General features: G+C 45.0%; 1 protein-coding gene across 1 annotated transcript in view; it reads right to left on the bottom strand.

The window, feature by feature from the left end:
• Positions 1-2293: 2293 nt before the first annotated feature.
• LOC123771571 (uncharacterized) overlaps positions 2294-16569 on the bottom strand; it is a 30741-nt gene continuing 16465 nt past the window's right edge. Inside the window, exon 2 of the mRNA XM_069313862.1 lies at positions 2294-3340. Within this exon, the coding sequence (XP_069169963.1) occupies positions 2294-3340 (1047 nt within the window). The remainder of the gene's footprint in view (positions 3341-16569) is intronic.

The following is a 16569-nucleotide window of genomic DNA, read 5'->3' as shown; positions in this document are numbered from 1 at the left end:
TTGTTGTGTGTGTGTGATAGAATTTTATGGTGAGACGAAACGGCTTGTCTGGTTCGCACGCGTGCACACAGGTACGTCTGTGTGTGTACGGGTTTGTTGATAGTGGATTCACACACACACACACACACACGCACGTGTGGACATACACACGCACACGCAGATCAGAGAGCCTCTTAGGACCAGGTAGCTAATGTATGTTTCAGGCGGGTAATAGTTTGGTTCTTGAGTTTACCATCACCATAAAATTGCAAGGGGCCTCTTGGGGTCTTTCTCTTGTGCCTCTTACCTTTCACTCCCTCTCTCTCTCTCTCTCTCTCTCTCTCTCTCTCTCTCTCTCTCTCTCTCTCTCTCTCTCTCTCTCTCTCTCTCTCTCTCTCTCTCTCTCTCGCTCTCTCTCTCTCTCTCTCTCTCTCCTCCTCTTTCACCCTCTCTCTCTCTCTCCTCCTCTCTCCCTCCCCCCCCTCTTCCACCCTCTCCTTCCCAACAATTTTGCTCTTTACTCTCATCTCTTTCCATTTTATCCTTCTCTTCTACTTCCTTCTCCTCACGTTTCTTGAATTTCCCTTCGCCAATCTTTACTTTACATTCCCTCTTCGCTTTATTCTCTACTTCCCTCTCCTCACACCCCCGTGGAAAGAAGAGAAAGGACATTACTTAAGGAATGAGTTGTCCATTCCTTATGAATAGGCCCTGAGGTCCTGTTGGGTCACAGAGCCCTGTCCCGTCCGGTTTGCTTATCTTGTTGAAAAGTCAAGCAGCAGAGACTATATAATAAGCTTGATCCAGTGGTCAGGTGAGTATTGTGGTCACATTTTATCCACGTGTCACTATACCATATCCTCTATCAGAATTTCACTTTACTAAATTATTGGGAGTTATGATTTTTAGACTAGGGGGGGCTGCATACACGGGGTAGGTGAACAGTATGTTCATTATAGGTTGTTAGATTGAACAACTAGGGGGGGTGGGGGGGGGTGTTCATTAGTTGAACGTTCTCTGTCTTCGTATTTTGAAATTGATTTTTGATTAAAGTACACATCATAGGTTTTCTTCTTCTTTTCATATATTCATTCCAAATATAACCTAGCCAAACCACCATCATTTTCCCTCAACCAAGCACATACACTCCAACTCCCACTCAACCAAATATACTCCACTCCAAGTCCCACTCAACCAAATATACTCTATTCCAAGTCCCACTCAACCAAATATGCTCTGTTCCAAGTCCCACTCAACCAAATATACTCTATTCCAAGTCCCACTCAACCAAATATACTCTACTCCAAGTCCCACTCAACCAAATATACTCTACTCCAAGTCCCACTCAACCCAATATACTCCACTCCAACCGAACATTCTCCACCCTAAGCCCCACTCAAGCAAGCACACTCCACCCCAACCCCCACTCAACCAAATATTCTCCACCACCTCCCCCACCCAACTTCCCAGAATAAACCACACCCCTTCCCTACCTCTATACTCCAACACACACACACACACACACACACACACACACACACACACACACACACACACACACACACACACATACACATACACACACACACACCACAGCCCTGCTCTCCCCTACCTTTTCCCCCATTTCCCCCCTTTCCCTCCCTCTTCCTATCCCCCCCCCTCTGCGTGACCTCCATGGCTAGTTCTAGCCGGAAGCGTCCACCGGACTCGCTGTTTTAGGGGGATGGTGTTCGGGGTGTAATAATTTAGAGTGGTATAAATATCTGGTTTAATGTACGTAAACATTTACTCAGATAATTTAATGTTTAAATTAAATTAAACTAACAGAAAAACAATCCATCCTCCTGTTTTGATAGTAGAATTGGGTACTATTCACTTTATAGAGTCCGGGAAAATGAAGCTAAAGAACAAACTTAATGTGTGCTAGGCCTAGCCTAGCACACATGCTCTTAAATCTTCAGCATCCCTTGCTCTAAGTCTCCAGCATCCCTTGCTCTAAGTCTCCAGCATCCCTTGCTCTAAGTCTCCACCATCTCCTGCTCTAAGTCTCCAGCATCCCTTGCTCTAAGTCTCCAGCATCCCTTGCTCTAAGTCTCCAGCATCCCTTGCTCTAAGTCATCACCATCTCTCTATAGTGCAGATATCTTCACTATCATCTGCTCCAGTTCCTCTTCATCTCCTCCAGTCTCTTATTCCCTCTGAAGCTGAGTCACAGACCTTTGAGAAGCTAGTCGTGGTGGTGGCGGAGATGGTGAATGTATCCCCCATGTGTCGTGGCAACGGTGCAGGGAACTTGGACACATTCCAGGATGTGTCAGATGTATACTGAGACCTCTGTGGCTGTGTTGATTGATCGACGCCTTTGGTCCGCGGCGACAGATTCTGTTGTGATGCTGTGGGGGTGTTGGCTGACGTGTCTGGGGGGAGGTGCAGGGTCTGCTTCAGGAGCTGTTTGCTGTGTCTGCCTTTCTTCGGTGCGTTGTCTGCCTTTCTTCGGTGCGTTGTCTGCCTTTCTTCGGTGCGTTGTCTGCCTTTCTTCGGTGCGTTGTCTGCCTTTCTTCGGGGCGTTGTCTGTCTTCTTCGGTGCGTTGTCTGCCTTCTTCGGTGCGTTGTCTGCGTTCCTTGGTGCGTTGTCTGCCTTCTTCGGGGCGTTGTCTGCCTTTCTTGGTGCGTTGTCTGCCTTCTTCGGTGCGTTGTCTGCCTTCTTCGGTGCGTTGTCTGCGTTCCTTGGTGCGTTGTCTGCCTTCTTCGGTGCGTTGTCTGCCTTTCTTCGGTGCGTTGTCTGCCTTTCTTCGGTGCGTTGTCTGCCTTTCTTCGGGGCGTTGTCTGTCTTCTTCGGTGCGTTGTCTGCCTTCTTCGGTGCGTTGTCTGCGTTCCTTGGTGCGTTGTCTGCCTTCTTCGGGGCGTTGTCTGCCTTTCTTGGTGCGTTGTCTGCCTTTCTTCGGTGCGTTGTCTGCCTTTCTTCGGGGCGTTGTCTGTCTTCTTCGGTGCGTTGTCTGCCTTCTTCGGTGCGTTGTCTGCGTTCCTTGGTGCGTTGTCTGCCTTCTTCGGGGCGTTGTCTGCCTTTCTTGGTGCGTTGTCTGCCTTCTTCGGTGCGTTGTCTGCCTTCTTCGGTGCGTTGTCTGCGTTCCTTGGTGCGTTGTCTGCCTTCTTCGGTGCGTTGTCTGCGTTCCTTGGTGCGTTGTCTGCCTTCTTCGGTGCGTTGTCTGCCTTTCTTGGTGCGTTGTCTGCCTTTCTTGGTGCGTTGTCTGCGTTCCTTGGTGCGTTGTCTGCCTTTCTTGGTGCGTTGTCTGCCTTCTTCGGTGCGTTGTCTGCCTTCTTCGGTGCGTTGTCTGCGTTCCTTGGTGCGTTGTCTGCGTTCCTTAGTGCGTTATTTTAAACAGCAGCTGTCTTGGCCTCAGAGTAATATATTCATGACTGGAGTGTAGCTCCCTCTGCTGCCGGCGCCCAGAGACCTATTGTCTGCGTAAGAATGTCTTGAGATCGTTTTAAGAATTTCTAAATTCTGAACGAGTTGGAGGGTTTTGTGTGTGTGTGTGTGAGAGAGAGAGAGAGAGAGAGAGAGAGAGAGAGAGAGAGAGAGAGAGAGAGAGAGAGAGAGAGAGAGAGCTGTACTCATGTGGTCCTGTGTTTGTGATTCTGCTGTTTGCTAGCCAAGGAATAGGAGACAGACTAAGTTTCTTCCAGTCTAGGAATGAGAGCTGTTGGTCTATTGGGGGACAAAGCACAGTCCCCTCTGGTTAGATTTCAACTGTTGTGAAATCGAATCAAAATAGTTAACCTGATCCAAATTTTAGGCGATAATTACATTTACAAAGTTACATTCGAAAATTTGGTTTCAAATACACACCTTCCCTACCTTGCCCTGGCGACTAAAGAACAGGTGTTCTCTTAAACACAGGTGTTGGTGCATGCAGTTGTTCTCTTAAACACAGGTGTTGGTGCATGCAGTTGTTCTCTTAAACACAGGTGTTGGTGCATGCAGTTGTTCTCTAACACGTGTGAGGCAGCAGCTGGATACCGGGGTTCTATCTCTCTCTCTCTCTCTCTCTCTCTCTCTCTCTCTCTCTCTCTCTCTCTCTCTCTCTCTCTCTCTCTCTCTCTCTCTCTCTCTCTCTCTCTCTCATATATTTTGTGTTTTTCAGTTTTTCCAGATTTTCTCCATTCGTTACTTCCGACCTCTTCCTTAACCCTTGTTTGTTGACCCTTTTTCCCTTTCCTATCCAACCTTAATACATTTTATCCTTCTTTTCCTGTTCACTCTCTTCTTATCCTTATCTCGATTCATCCCTACCTTCCTTATCACATCACTTTCCATCTCATGTTATCCTCTGTGTGTGTGTGTATGTGTGTGTGTGTGTGTGTGTGTGTGTGTGTGTGTGATCTCTAGTTCTATCTTGCTGCTTGATACAGAGTAACTCAGCTATCAGTGTGTGTGACTTGTTACATATAGGTGTCGTCTTGTTACATATAGCTGTCGGTTTGTTGTCTGTGTCTCGCTATCTCTGTGTGGCCAGGCTCAGAGTGTGGCAGGAAGATGGGTAAAGGGAGGGAGGTAAGAAATGGGGAAATACTTCAAGAGAGAGAGAGAGAGAGAGAGAGAAAGACCTGGGGACTGATATCACGCCAGACCTGTTCCCTGAAGCCCATATCAAGAGGATAACATCAGCGGCATATGCCAGGTTGGCTAACATAAGAACGGCCTTTAGAAACTAATGGGGAAGATGGATAAAAGGGAGGATGCTAGGTAATGGGTTGTTGGGTGGGTATGTAATTATTACCTAAGTGTAGTTACAGGATGAGAGCTACGCTCGTGGCGTCCCGTCTTCCCAGCACTCTTTGTCATATAACGCTTTGAAACTACTGACGGTCTTGGCCTCCACCACCTTCTCACCTAACTTGTTCCAACCGTCTACCACTCTGCAAAAGAACCCCTTCTAATATATTTTTTCGCCACCTCTGTTTTCTTAGCCTGAATCTGTGGATTGTACATTAAAAGAGGCAATAAGTTAGAGAGCCAAGGTGCACAAGAGCTTGCAACTCGATCCTGTAGACGCCCAACCACTTGGGCTGGACGGTAGAGCGACGGTCTCGCTTCATGCAGGTCGGCGTTCAATCCCCGACCGTCCACAAGTGGTTGGGTCACCATTCCTTCCCCCCCGTCCCATCCTAAATCCTTATCCTGAGCCCTTCCCAGTGCTATATAGTCGCAGTGGCTTGGTGCTTTCTCCCTGATAGTTCCCTTCGATCCTGTAGACACAAAAAGTATATGTCCTCACGGCCGAGCGGACAGCGTTCGGGTCACGTAAGCATGGCAGATGCATAGAGTATAGGGTGTCAAGAAGATTGGACCATAGGTTATAGGGTGCCATCAGGGTAGAAGCATAGTGTATAGGGTGCCATAGAGTACAGGGTGACTGAGAAGGAGCGTAGATAGATAGCCTGAGAGAGAGAGGAGGAGGCTGAGGCTTGGTAGATAAGGGAGAGAAAGGGAGAGGGAAGGAAATGCCTAAGTAGATAAGGGTCATATGACCTTCATCATCACCATTGAAATTGATCGACCATTAATTAAACCCATTTGCCTTAGACAAATCTAACAATCTAACGGTATTAGATCGTTAGATTTACCGTTTAGATCTAACGATATTAGACGACCCAACTGAGTTAGATGGTGTAATACCACAGAGCAAAATATAAGAGCCCTTTACACTCCCTAATGTGAACGGCTGCCATTGCTTTAATACTAGCATTAAGGCCTATCATCCTCTACAGGGATATTAACACCACCACTAAACTATACTGACAGTCCTGCGAGTATACTAAACATACTCAACATAGTCCAGGACTTGCGAGTATACTCTGAACGTATATACATCGAGAAGTGGGGGGGTTACACACACCTCTCCATGTATAGATTTAATGGCGATCTGGGTTGATAAGATCCATTGGATTAATGGGGGATTATCCCAGGGATTCAGACGGGGTCAGAATCATCACAGGGCGTCCGCCTCTCTTATTTCTATGCTAATGAGGCGCTGAGCACAATCGTTACTGACATTTGGGGGAGGGAGAAACAGAGAGACTTGGGCAGAAGCTGGAATTTGGGTTCTGTGAATTATATCTTTTTTGGGGGGAGGAGGAGAAGAGTTATTATAGTTGATGTACGTTCGATCGGGTATGTATGTTATCTCTTTCTTGGTTTAGCATCAGTCAGGTCTAATTGCCCATTTGTGGGTGTCTACAGGTGGGATTCATCACACTATTCCATGCCCTCTAACTACGTTAGCCTATGCTCTTTCTCTCCATGCTATTCCATGCCTGACTCACCATGCTATTCCATGCCTGACTCACTATGCTATCTCATGCCTGACACATCATGCTATCCCATACCTGACTCACTATGCTATCTCATGCCTGACTCACCATGCTATTCCATGCCTGACTCACCATGCTATTCCATGCCTGACTCACCATGCTATTCCATGCCTGACTCACTATGCTATCTCATGCCTGACACATCATGCTATCCCATACCTGACTCACTATGCTATCTCATGCCTGACACATCATGCTATCCCATAGCCTATCATCAAGGAATAATTCTCACAGAGAACGATACAGAGGTTTGAAATAGAATTTACAAAAAATTTCGGTAGGTCTTTACAATAGAAACAACATTGAGACCAAGGTTGCAAGATGAAAGGTTGGTAGAAACAATGGATGACGTTGTAATTACTGTGGAAGAGGTAAAAAAATACCTTGAGGATCTAGATGACAAAATCAATAAGACCCGACTTTATCTCACCACGGCTGCTGGAGACGGCTACAGAAATAGTTTATTGCCTATTCTCTCAAACTTTTAATAAAATGCTTGAAATTGGAAATCTTCCAGAATTCAGGAATAAAGCAAGTATTGTCCTAAAAGAAAAAAATATGTATTCAGACCAGTATCATTGACAAGTATTCATCATAATATGCCGGAAAAGTAATCAGTTTGAGAGTCATTGAGCATCTGGAGAGGACCAAGTTCGTAACAATGTTGGTTCTCTCATAGATTTGGAAAGTTTAAAGTTTAAAGTAAAGGGCAACATAGATTTGGAAAGTTTAAAGTTGTGCTTGACAAACTTGATTTAGTTTTATGACAAGGTGGCTAAAATATGACAGGAAAAACAAGGCTGGGTAGACTGTGATTTTCTAGATTGCCAGAAAGCATTTGACACAGTTCCTCGTGAGAGGCGACGGCTGTATAAGATGGGAAAAAGAGTCGAGGAGAACTTGGAAAATCCTAAAGTGGGTAAGGAAGCACCTGAGGGTCAGAGGGCAAAGGGTAAGGCTTAGAGGCAAAGGGTAAGGCTTAGTGGCAAAGGGTAACCCGCCAAACACACACCGAAACTACGACGTTGGTACAATGTTCGAACAAGTTTTAATCCCTCCTAACCAGTTATAACAACCAATAGAGCAAGTTGTAACAACGTTCTAATACGTCATAAACACGTTAAGCCAAGATGTAACAACTTTATTACAAGTTGTAACAACGTTCTAATACGTCATAAACACGTTAAGCCAAGATGTAACAACTTTATTACACGTTGTAACAAGCGGAAAATTGAGACAGTTTCGGTTTGTGTTTCCAGGGTTAAGAGACCAGGTTTCAAGTGGAATATAACAACTTGAGTGGAAAAATGGATCGTTGTTGTTTCTTAATTCATGTTACTGACCTACTTGAGGCAGTGAGCCCTTTGTTGACCAGACCACACACTAGAAATTGAAGGGACGACGACGTTTCGGTCCGTCCTGGACCATTCTCAATCGACTTGAGAATGGTCCAGGACGGACCGAAACGTCGTCGTCCCTTCACCTTCTAGTGTGTGGTCTGGTCAACATACTTCAGCCACGTTATTGTGACTCATCGCCTGCAAGTGAGGCCTTACATATCCGTGTTTGCAGATGACGCAAAACTTACGAGGAATGTAGAAACAGAGGGAGACTGCAGTAAGTTACAACCCTGGAAACACAAACCGTAACTGTCTCTATTTTCCGCTTGTTACAACTTGTAATATAGTTGTCACATTTTGGCTTAACGTGTTTATGACGTATTAGAACGTTGTTACAACTTGCTATATTGGTTGTTATAACTGGTTAGGTGGTGTTAAAACTTGCTCGAACGTTGTACCAACATCGTAGTTTCGGTGTGTGTTTGGCGGAAAGTGGACCCCTGATAAAGATCAGGAGAGGGTTGACCAGACCACACACTAGAAGTTGAAGGGACGACGACACAATCGACTTGAGAATGGTCCAGGACGGACCGAAACGTCGTCGTCCCTTCACCTTCTAGTGTGTGGTCTGGTCAACATACTTCAGCCCCGTTATTGTGACTCCTCGCCTGCACCAGGAGAGGGCAACAAATGATTCCTGGAATTGAATTCCAGCAAGGGGAGCCGGTCGGCCGAGCGGACAGCACGCTGGACTTGTGATCCTGTGGTCCTGGGTTCGATCCCAGGCGCCGGCGAGAAACAATGGGCAGAGTTTCTTTCACCCTATGCCCCTGTTACCTAGCAGTAAAATAGGTACCTGGGTGTTAGTCAGCTGTCACGGGCTGCTTCCTGGGGGTGGAGGCCTGGTCGAGGACCGGGCCGCGGGGACACTAAAGCCCCGAAATCATCTCAAGATAACCTCAAGATAACCTCCTTTCTTTGTCTGACTTTGGAAATGAGAAGATCCTATATAGCATTATTCTGTGGTACCGGTGAAAATCTTTCTCTCAGTGGGGGGGGGGGTATGAAATGGCTTTTATAGGCCGTACGTAGGCCTATAAAAGGCCCTGTTTATGCCCCACTGTTGTGGTACTAGCAGCTATCATTCAAAAGGTGTGTGCTATCTGAGACTTACTGAGAGAGGAGATACAGACTCTGCCAGGAACTTGGCACTCGAGTCCTGTCTTTGAGTGCCACTTAGCGGAGGATATGTGACACTTCAACGCCGGCGTCGAGGACCGACAAGCCGGTGGTGGGTTCAGCAGGCTGTTGGGTCTGGTGTGCAGTTAGGTGTCCACTCCACTACTTAGGAGGAAAGGGATGAGTCCTTGGCACTGCTGCTAGGATAGGGGGGGGGGGGGGGGGGAAGTGGATGTGACCCTATCCCCATTCATACCTTGTTTATCCTCCCCATCCCTCCCTTTCCATCCCCATCCCTTCCATCCCCCTACCTTCTCCCCATTCCCACCCCTCCCTTACCCATTCATGACCTTATCCCCCCCCCCTTTCACCAACCAATCCCTACATTCCAAACCCTCTTTCCCCTTCAATCACCCATTCATCCACCCCCCTGCCCCCCCCCCCTTACCCCCACTAACCACTCCCCCTCCCCCCCCCTTACCCTCACTAACCACTCCCCCTCCCCCCACTCACCCCATTACCCCCCCCTAACCACTCCCCCTCCCCCCCCCTCACCCTAACCACTCCCCTCCCCCCCCTAACCACTCCCCCTCCCCCCTCCTCACCACCCCCATCTTGTCTCTAAAGTCTCCGGCGCATTATCAAACTTTGACATATTTTTCCTCTAAACTTTGTAACTACTGAAAAAATATATAATACATATTTTTTCCGGCGCGAGGCACTGTGATCCGGTCATTATAAAAGTTTTTTCTATGAAATCCGTTCAGGTTTTTAAACTCCTGTTGGGGGGTTTTCAAGGCCACTTTCAGTCAGCTATGATGCCGGCGTTAGTAGAAGAAAACGGGAAAAAGGTAGGAAGAGGAGGTAATAGAAAAAGGGAGAGAGAGAGAGAGAGTTGTCCCTTCATCTGTCTATCCCATCAAGTATTCCTGCAAATCAATGTAATTACTAACGACTAACCAAACCTGGCGCAGGTATAGTTACATATATGCATATAACTGCAATATAAAATGGTATCATTTTATATTTAAGAAAAATGTCATTTTGGATTTCATTGTACGGTGAAATTGTCGAGTCAGCTGTAGCTTGGTCGAGTACAGCGTGTACTGGTGAAGCTGACAGAGTGAAGCTGACAGAGTGAAGCTGGCAGAGTACAGCAGTTGTCAGCAGTCCTCTCCTGACGGTCCTAGCTAGATTACCAGTAGGTAATTTTCGTCGAATTCCGCTGAGGATTTTTGGCTTCGTTAACATGGACTGTGTGTGTGTGTGTGTGTGTGTGTGTGTGTGTGTGTGTGTGTGTGTGTGTGTGTGTGTGTGTGTGTGTGTATTCACCTAGTTGTATTCACCTAGTTGTGTTTGCGGGGGTTGAGCTTTGCTCTTTCGGCCCGCCTCTCAACTGTCAATCAACTGTTTACTAACTACTATATTTTTTTCACACCCCCTACACCCCCCAGGAAGCAGCCCGTGACAGCTGACTAACTCCCAGGTACCTGTTTACTGCTAGGTAACAGGGGCATTCAGGGTGAAAGAAACTTTGCCCATTTGTTTCTGCCTCGTGCGGGAATTGAACCCGCGCCACAGAATTATGAGTCCTGCGTGCTATCCACCAGGCTACGAGGCCCCTCCACCAGGCTGTGTGTGTGTGTGTGTGTGTGTGTGTGTGTGTCAGTGGGGTTGCTGCTACGTTACGTGTAGTTACGTGGTAGTTACGTAGTTAGGGTTACTGCTAACTTAGTCGTTAAGAAATTTAACTATGCAATCTTTCACTCTGGTCGAATACCCTCATTGTCACGTGACTGGTGACAGGCCTATAAGCTTAGAGGCCTATAGGCCTGTCTTATAGGCCTTATGTAGGCTTATAGGCCTTATATAGGCTTATAGGCCTTAGTGACAGGCCTACAAGATAAACTAATATATGAACTATAATCACATTAGTGTAGAGCAACAATTATAATAACATGGAAAATAATATCATTGTATCCAAAAATTTTGAAAATATCCCCAAAAATAGTTTTTCCTCTATAATGTATAAAAGGAAATATTATACAGCCATACAATACCTCTCTCTCCCCTGTTTTTTATCGAATGTTTTTAATGAAAATTCTTTGAAAATTTCTTGTATAACGTTTTTCACTAAAGGAATTTAATTAAACGTAATATATTTACAGATAATATGCGGAAGTGTTCATTTAAAGTTGCTGAAGTCCGCTTGCGTTCCTCTGTCCCTTGTTTCCTCCAGTCCATCTTCCTGTTTTGGTAATCCTTAGAGTAACGATGAAGGTTATCTTGAGGTTATCTTGAGATGATTTCGGGGCTTTTTAGTGTCCCCGCGGCCCGGTCCTCGACCAGGCCCCCAGGAAGCAGCCCGTGACAGCTGACTAACACCCAGGTAACTATTTTACTGCTAGGTAACAGGGTCATAGGGTGAAAGAAACTCTGCCCATTGTTTCTAGCCGGCGCCTGGGATCGAACCCAGGACCACAGGATCACAAGTCCAGCGTGCTGTCCGCTCGGCCGACCGGCTCCCCAATGTCAGGCCCCCAGAGCCTTACGTCACTCTGGGGACGTGAGTCGTGTTTGCCATATATATATATATATATATATATATATATATATATATATATATATATATATATATATATATATATATATATATGCCATATATATACCATAGTATATATATATATACCGACGTACAACAAAATTAGAAAGTAGAAATCTGTACTATTGAGTTGGACAAACTGGAAAACTATTTTTTTGTGTGTGTTGCTCTGAGAAACTAAACTAGCCCTAACCTCCCTAGGCCTAATACACCATATCTGTGGCCTAATATAGTACATATGTGTGCTATACTAGGCCTAGGAATATTTAAATTTATGTTTTAGCTGCATTTTAAAAGAATTCCTTAATAGTCAGTATACTACTATCTAAAAGCTTAGTATGTGCGAATTCGTGACTATTGACGATAGTCACAATAGGTACTATCTAAACAGAAGGATGGGTTGGTTTTCCCCAATGGGGGGGGGAGGATAGTGAGGTCCCCCCTTTAATTCCCTCCCCCCATGAACTAGTGACCTATCCTAAGTTGCAACCCACAACAGTTGCCTAAATCTGCCGGATAGACCTATTTTACTGCTAGATGAACAGATGTATGAGGTGAAAGGAAACATGTCCATCCGTTTCTGCTCGGGCCGGAGATTGAACCCGGGGCCCACGGGTGTGACCCAGGGCATGAGGTCGTGGGGGTAAACTGGAGCCAGTAACAGCTAAATCTTCATCCGGAAAATAATCCGGAAAATAATCCGGAAAATAATCTGGAAAATAATCTATTTCCTCATCTGGAAAATAATTATGACGTCATAATGGGTAGAGTCGTCGGGATGGGTTGGGTAGGGTTAGGTTGGGGTTAGAATAGGTTGGTTAGGTTAGGTTAGGTTAGGTCAGGTTAGGTTAGGTTAGGTTAGGTTAGGTCAGGTTAGGTCAGGTTAGGTTAGGTTAGGTTAGGTCAGGTCAGGTTAGGTTAGGTTAGGTTAGGTTAGGTTAGGTCAGGTCACGTTAGGTTAGGTTAGGTTAGGTTAGGTCAGGTCAGGATAGGTCATGTCTTATTCACTCAGATGATCCGGGATTCGAACTCAGACCTCAAAAAGTACGTACGGGACTTTTGTTCTGCCAAACTAGGTTACGGATGCTTGAATCGCTTCTAAAAACCACACTTTAAAAGTATGTATGTGTGCAACACGCATCGTGTCACAGTTGGGATGACCAGCTTGTTGGGGGGAGAGGCTCAGGTAGTGACTGTCTCTGCCTCCTCTAAGGAGGGGAGGCGAAGTAGAGGAGATATAGTCACGACATGCAAGATTTTTCAGGAACGGAGGCCGTCAATAAATACGTTATGTTCAGTATGGCGCCCAGGCGTTCCCCGGCTCGTTAGCAAGTGTAATGGGCTACAGGTTAGTTAGCTAACGCATGCGGCTAACGTAATAACAGGGAACCAAAGGAATGATCTAACGGTGAAGATAAAAGTAAGATAAATAATACAAAATAGATATAACGTAATAACAGGGAACTAAAGGAATGATCTAACGGTGAAGATAAAAGTAAGATAAATAATACAAAATAGATATAACGTAATAACAGGGAACTAAAGGAATGATCTAACGGTGAAGATAAAAGTAAGATAAATAATACAAAATAGATATAACGTAATAACAGGGAACTAAAGGAATGATCTAACGGTGAAGATAAAAGTAAGATAAATAATACAAAATAGATATAACGTAATAACAGGGAACTAAAGGAATGATCTAACGGTGAAGATAAAAGTAAGATAAATAATACAAAATAGATATAACGTAATAACAGGGAACTAAAGGAATGATCTAACGGTGAAGATAAAAGTAAGATAAATAATACAAAATAGATATAACGTAATAACAGGGAACTAAAGGAATGATCTAACGGTGAAGATAAAAGTAAGATAAATAATACAAAATAGATATATTGAACGTAAGAGTCGGGGAAACTACACAAATAGTCGTGCTTAGGAGCTAGAGCACAACTGTAAGCCCATCTAGGTGAGTACATACACACACACACACATTCAGTAGTTTCAAAGCGTTATATGACAAAGAGTGTTGGGAAGACGGGACACCACGAGCGTAGCTCTCATCCTGTAACTACACTTAGGTAATTACACTTAGGTAATTACACGTCAGCGTGGCTGACGGCTGAGTGAACACCGCTCGGGATTCTTCATCATAAGGACCGGGGATCTATCCCCGGCGATGGTGGAAACAAATTTCACCTTGATACCCCTGTTCACCTAGCAGTAAATAGCTACCTGGGAGTTAGACAGCTGTTATGGGCTGCTTCCTGTGTGTGTTTGAACAAAAAACAATAACAAAATTAGTATATAACGATTGATTGACAGTTGAGAGGCGGGCCGATAGAGCAGAGTTCAATCCCCGTTACTCCCTCCCCCCTCTCCTGTTACTCCTCCCTCCTGTTAGCAGCAACAGTTAAAGTAGGGTAAAGCGGAGTGGTAATTACCCAAAGGGAGCAGAAAGAGGGGAAGTAATTGGTCGCTACTCTGCCACTCTATTTCTGCCGATCCCCACTGGAAATCTGAGGTTATATTTGGGGGAGTGTTAATACCCCTGCTATCTCGCTATCTCCCTTTCTCCCTCACTCCCTACCTCCCCTCACTCATTCCTACCCTTTCCTACATCCCCCTGCCTCCCTGGCTTCCTCTCTGGGTCGCTCTCTCTCCCTTATCCCATCTCTCTCTCCCTTTCTTTTCTCTCTTTCCTCCTGTCCTCAGTTCTTCCATTCCCTTTGTTCCTACCAGCCTTGTTCCGTCTCCATCCAAGGGAATTGACAGACAGACAGACAGCCTGCTATCCAGCCTGCTATCTAGACAACAAACCGGCTATCCTGCTAGCAATTGCATGTTCTTGAGGGGACAATGACCTTCTCAGGCTTCTCCTTTTCTGACAACTACTAAACCCCTACACATGTGAGGAACTAAACCCCTACATATGTGGGGCATTAAACCCCTACACATGTGAGGAACTAAACCCCTACATATGTGGGGCATTAAACCCCTACACATGTGAGGAACTAAACCCCTACATATGTGGGGCACTAAACCCCTACACATGTGAGGAACTAAACCCCTACACATGTGGGGCATTAAACCCCTACACATGTGGGGCATTAAACCCCTACACATGTGGGGCATTAAACCCCTACACATGTTGGGAATTAAATCACTCCCACAGGTAATAAATCACTCAACAGGTAAGTGTTAATATTAATTTTTTCAAGAATAAACTTGATTGAGATAACTGGAGTTGTGTACGTAAATCACTGGAAGTGATTCCGTGACCGCGGTTCGCAACGGACCAATCAGTGAAGAATGTTTTTTTCTTGGCATAAGTTGGTTTGTAAAGAGATATGAACGTTCAAGTGTTGTTAGTTATACTGCATCAGTGAACAGCCTTGTTAGTTCGCTGCCCTAGTGGTTGGCAGCTCATATCCATTATACCCTAGTGGAGGGCAGCCTATACCCCATCATACCCTAGTGGAGGGCAGCCTATACCCCATCATACCCTAGTGGAGGGCAGCCTATACCCCATCATACCCTAGTGGAGGGCAGCCTATACCCCATCATACCCTAGTGGAGGGCAGCCCATACCCATCATACCCTAGTGGAGGGCAGCCTATACCCCATCATACCCTAGTGGAGGGCAGCCTATACCCCATCATACCCTAGTGGAGGGCAGCCCGTACCTATCATACCCTAGTGGAGGGCAGCCTATACCCCATCATACCCTAGTGGAGGGCAGCCTATACCCCATCATACCCGTCCAGAATACACTTCCAGCTCACCAAAGTACACTACCTAACGCTGCTGTTTCTCTAGATTACAATAGTTCACAACCAGAACTCACCAAACAGCTTCGCAACTATTTAGGAACCTGTGCATCTTTTCTCGATCTATGGCGGCTTTGTTTACAATTATTAAACAGTTTGCGAGCATTGAAACTTCCTAATCTAATGTTGTTACCGTTTTTTTTTTTCAAGCTTCCTGGTGTTTCTGAGCTCATGAACGATTGTAATATGTATGTGAACAAAGCCGATAATTGTGAAAAGTTGTAGAGATTCGTAGGAAGTTGTGTATGTGGCATACATGCTTATGTATGTTGCATACATGCTTATGTATGTTGCATACATGCTTATGTATGTGGCAGACATGCTTATGTATGTTGCATACATGCTTATGTATGTGGCATACATGCTTATGTATGTTGCATACATGCTTATGTATGTGGCAGACATGCTTATGTATGTTGCATACATGCTTATGTATGTGGCATACATGCTTATGTATGTTGCATACATGCTTATGTATGTTGCATACATGCTTATGTATGTTGCATACATGCTTATGTATGTGGCAGACATGCTTATGTATGTTGCATACATGCTTATGTATGTGGCAGACATGCTTATGTATGTTGCATACATGCTTATGTATGTGGCATACATGCTTATGTATGTTGCATACATGCTTATGTATGTTGCATACATGCTTATGTATGTTGCATACATGCTTATGTATGTGGCAGACATGCTTATGTATGTTGCATACATGCTTATGTATGTGGCAGACATGCTTACGTATGTTGCATACATATATACATACATACATACATACTTGTTGCATCCAGGCATAAGTTACGATGACCTACTTTTAGTAATTATTAAAACTTAATGTTAATTAACTTCGTAGTTGCAGTGTTGCAAACAGTGCAACTACGTAAATCCCCTGTAAATAAAACTGTAAATTATCAGTAAATCCCCTGATTTATACAATGTTGCACAAGTGGCGCCATTATATAAGACTAACAAAACCCGGTCAATAAAAAATTATTGACCTGAGTCTATCCTCTTAAGTAGGTCGTTGGAGAAGTCATCTACTGTAGATGTGTTGATCGCTAAGATGCCATGAAAACTTGCCAGTCAACTGTTGTTATTGTTATAAACAGCCTCCTGGTGCTTCGGAGCTCATTAACTGTTTAATAATTGTAAACAAAGCCGCCAAAGATTGAGAAAAGACAAGTTTGTAAGCGTTTGCTTAACTGCTTCGTGAATCTGGCCCCAGTAATTCACTATTGGGGGAGCCGGTCGGCCG

The sequence above is a fragment of the Procambarus clarkii genome, chromosome 76, assembly GCF_040958095.1.
Source record: "Procambarus clarkii isolate CNS0578487 chromosome 76, FALCON_Pclarkii_2.0, whole genome shotgun sequence".
Lineage (NCBI taxonomy): Eukaryota > Metazoa > Arthropoda > Malacostraca > Decapoda > Cambaridae > Procambarus > Procambarus clarkii.
The sequence above is the reverse complement of the archived record's forward strand: the minus strand, read 5'-3'. Positions and strand labels throughout refer to the sequence as shown.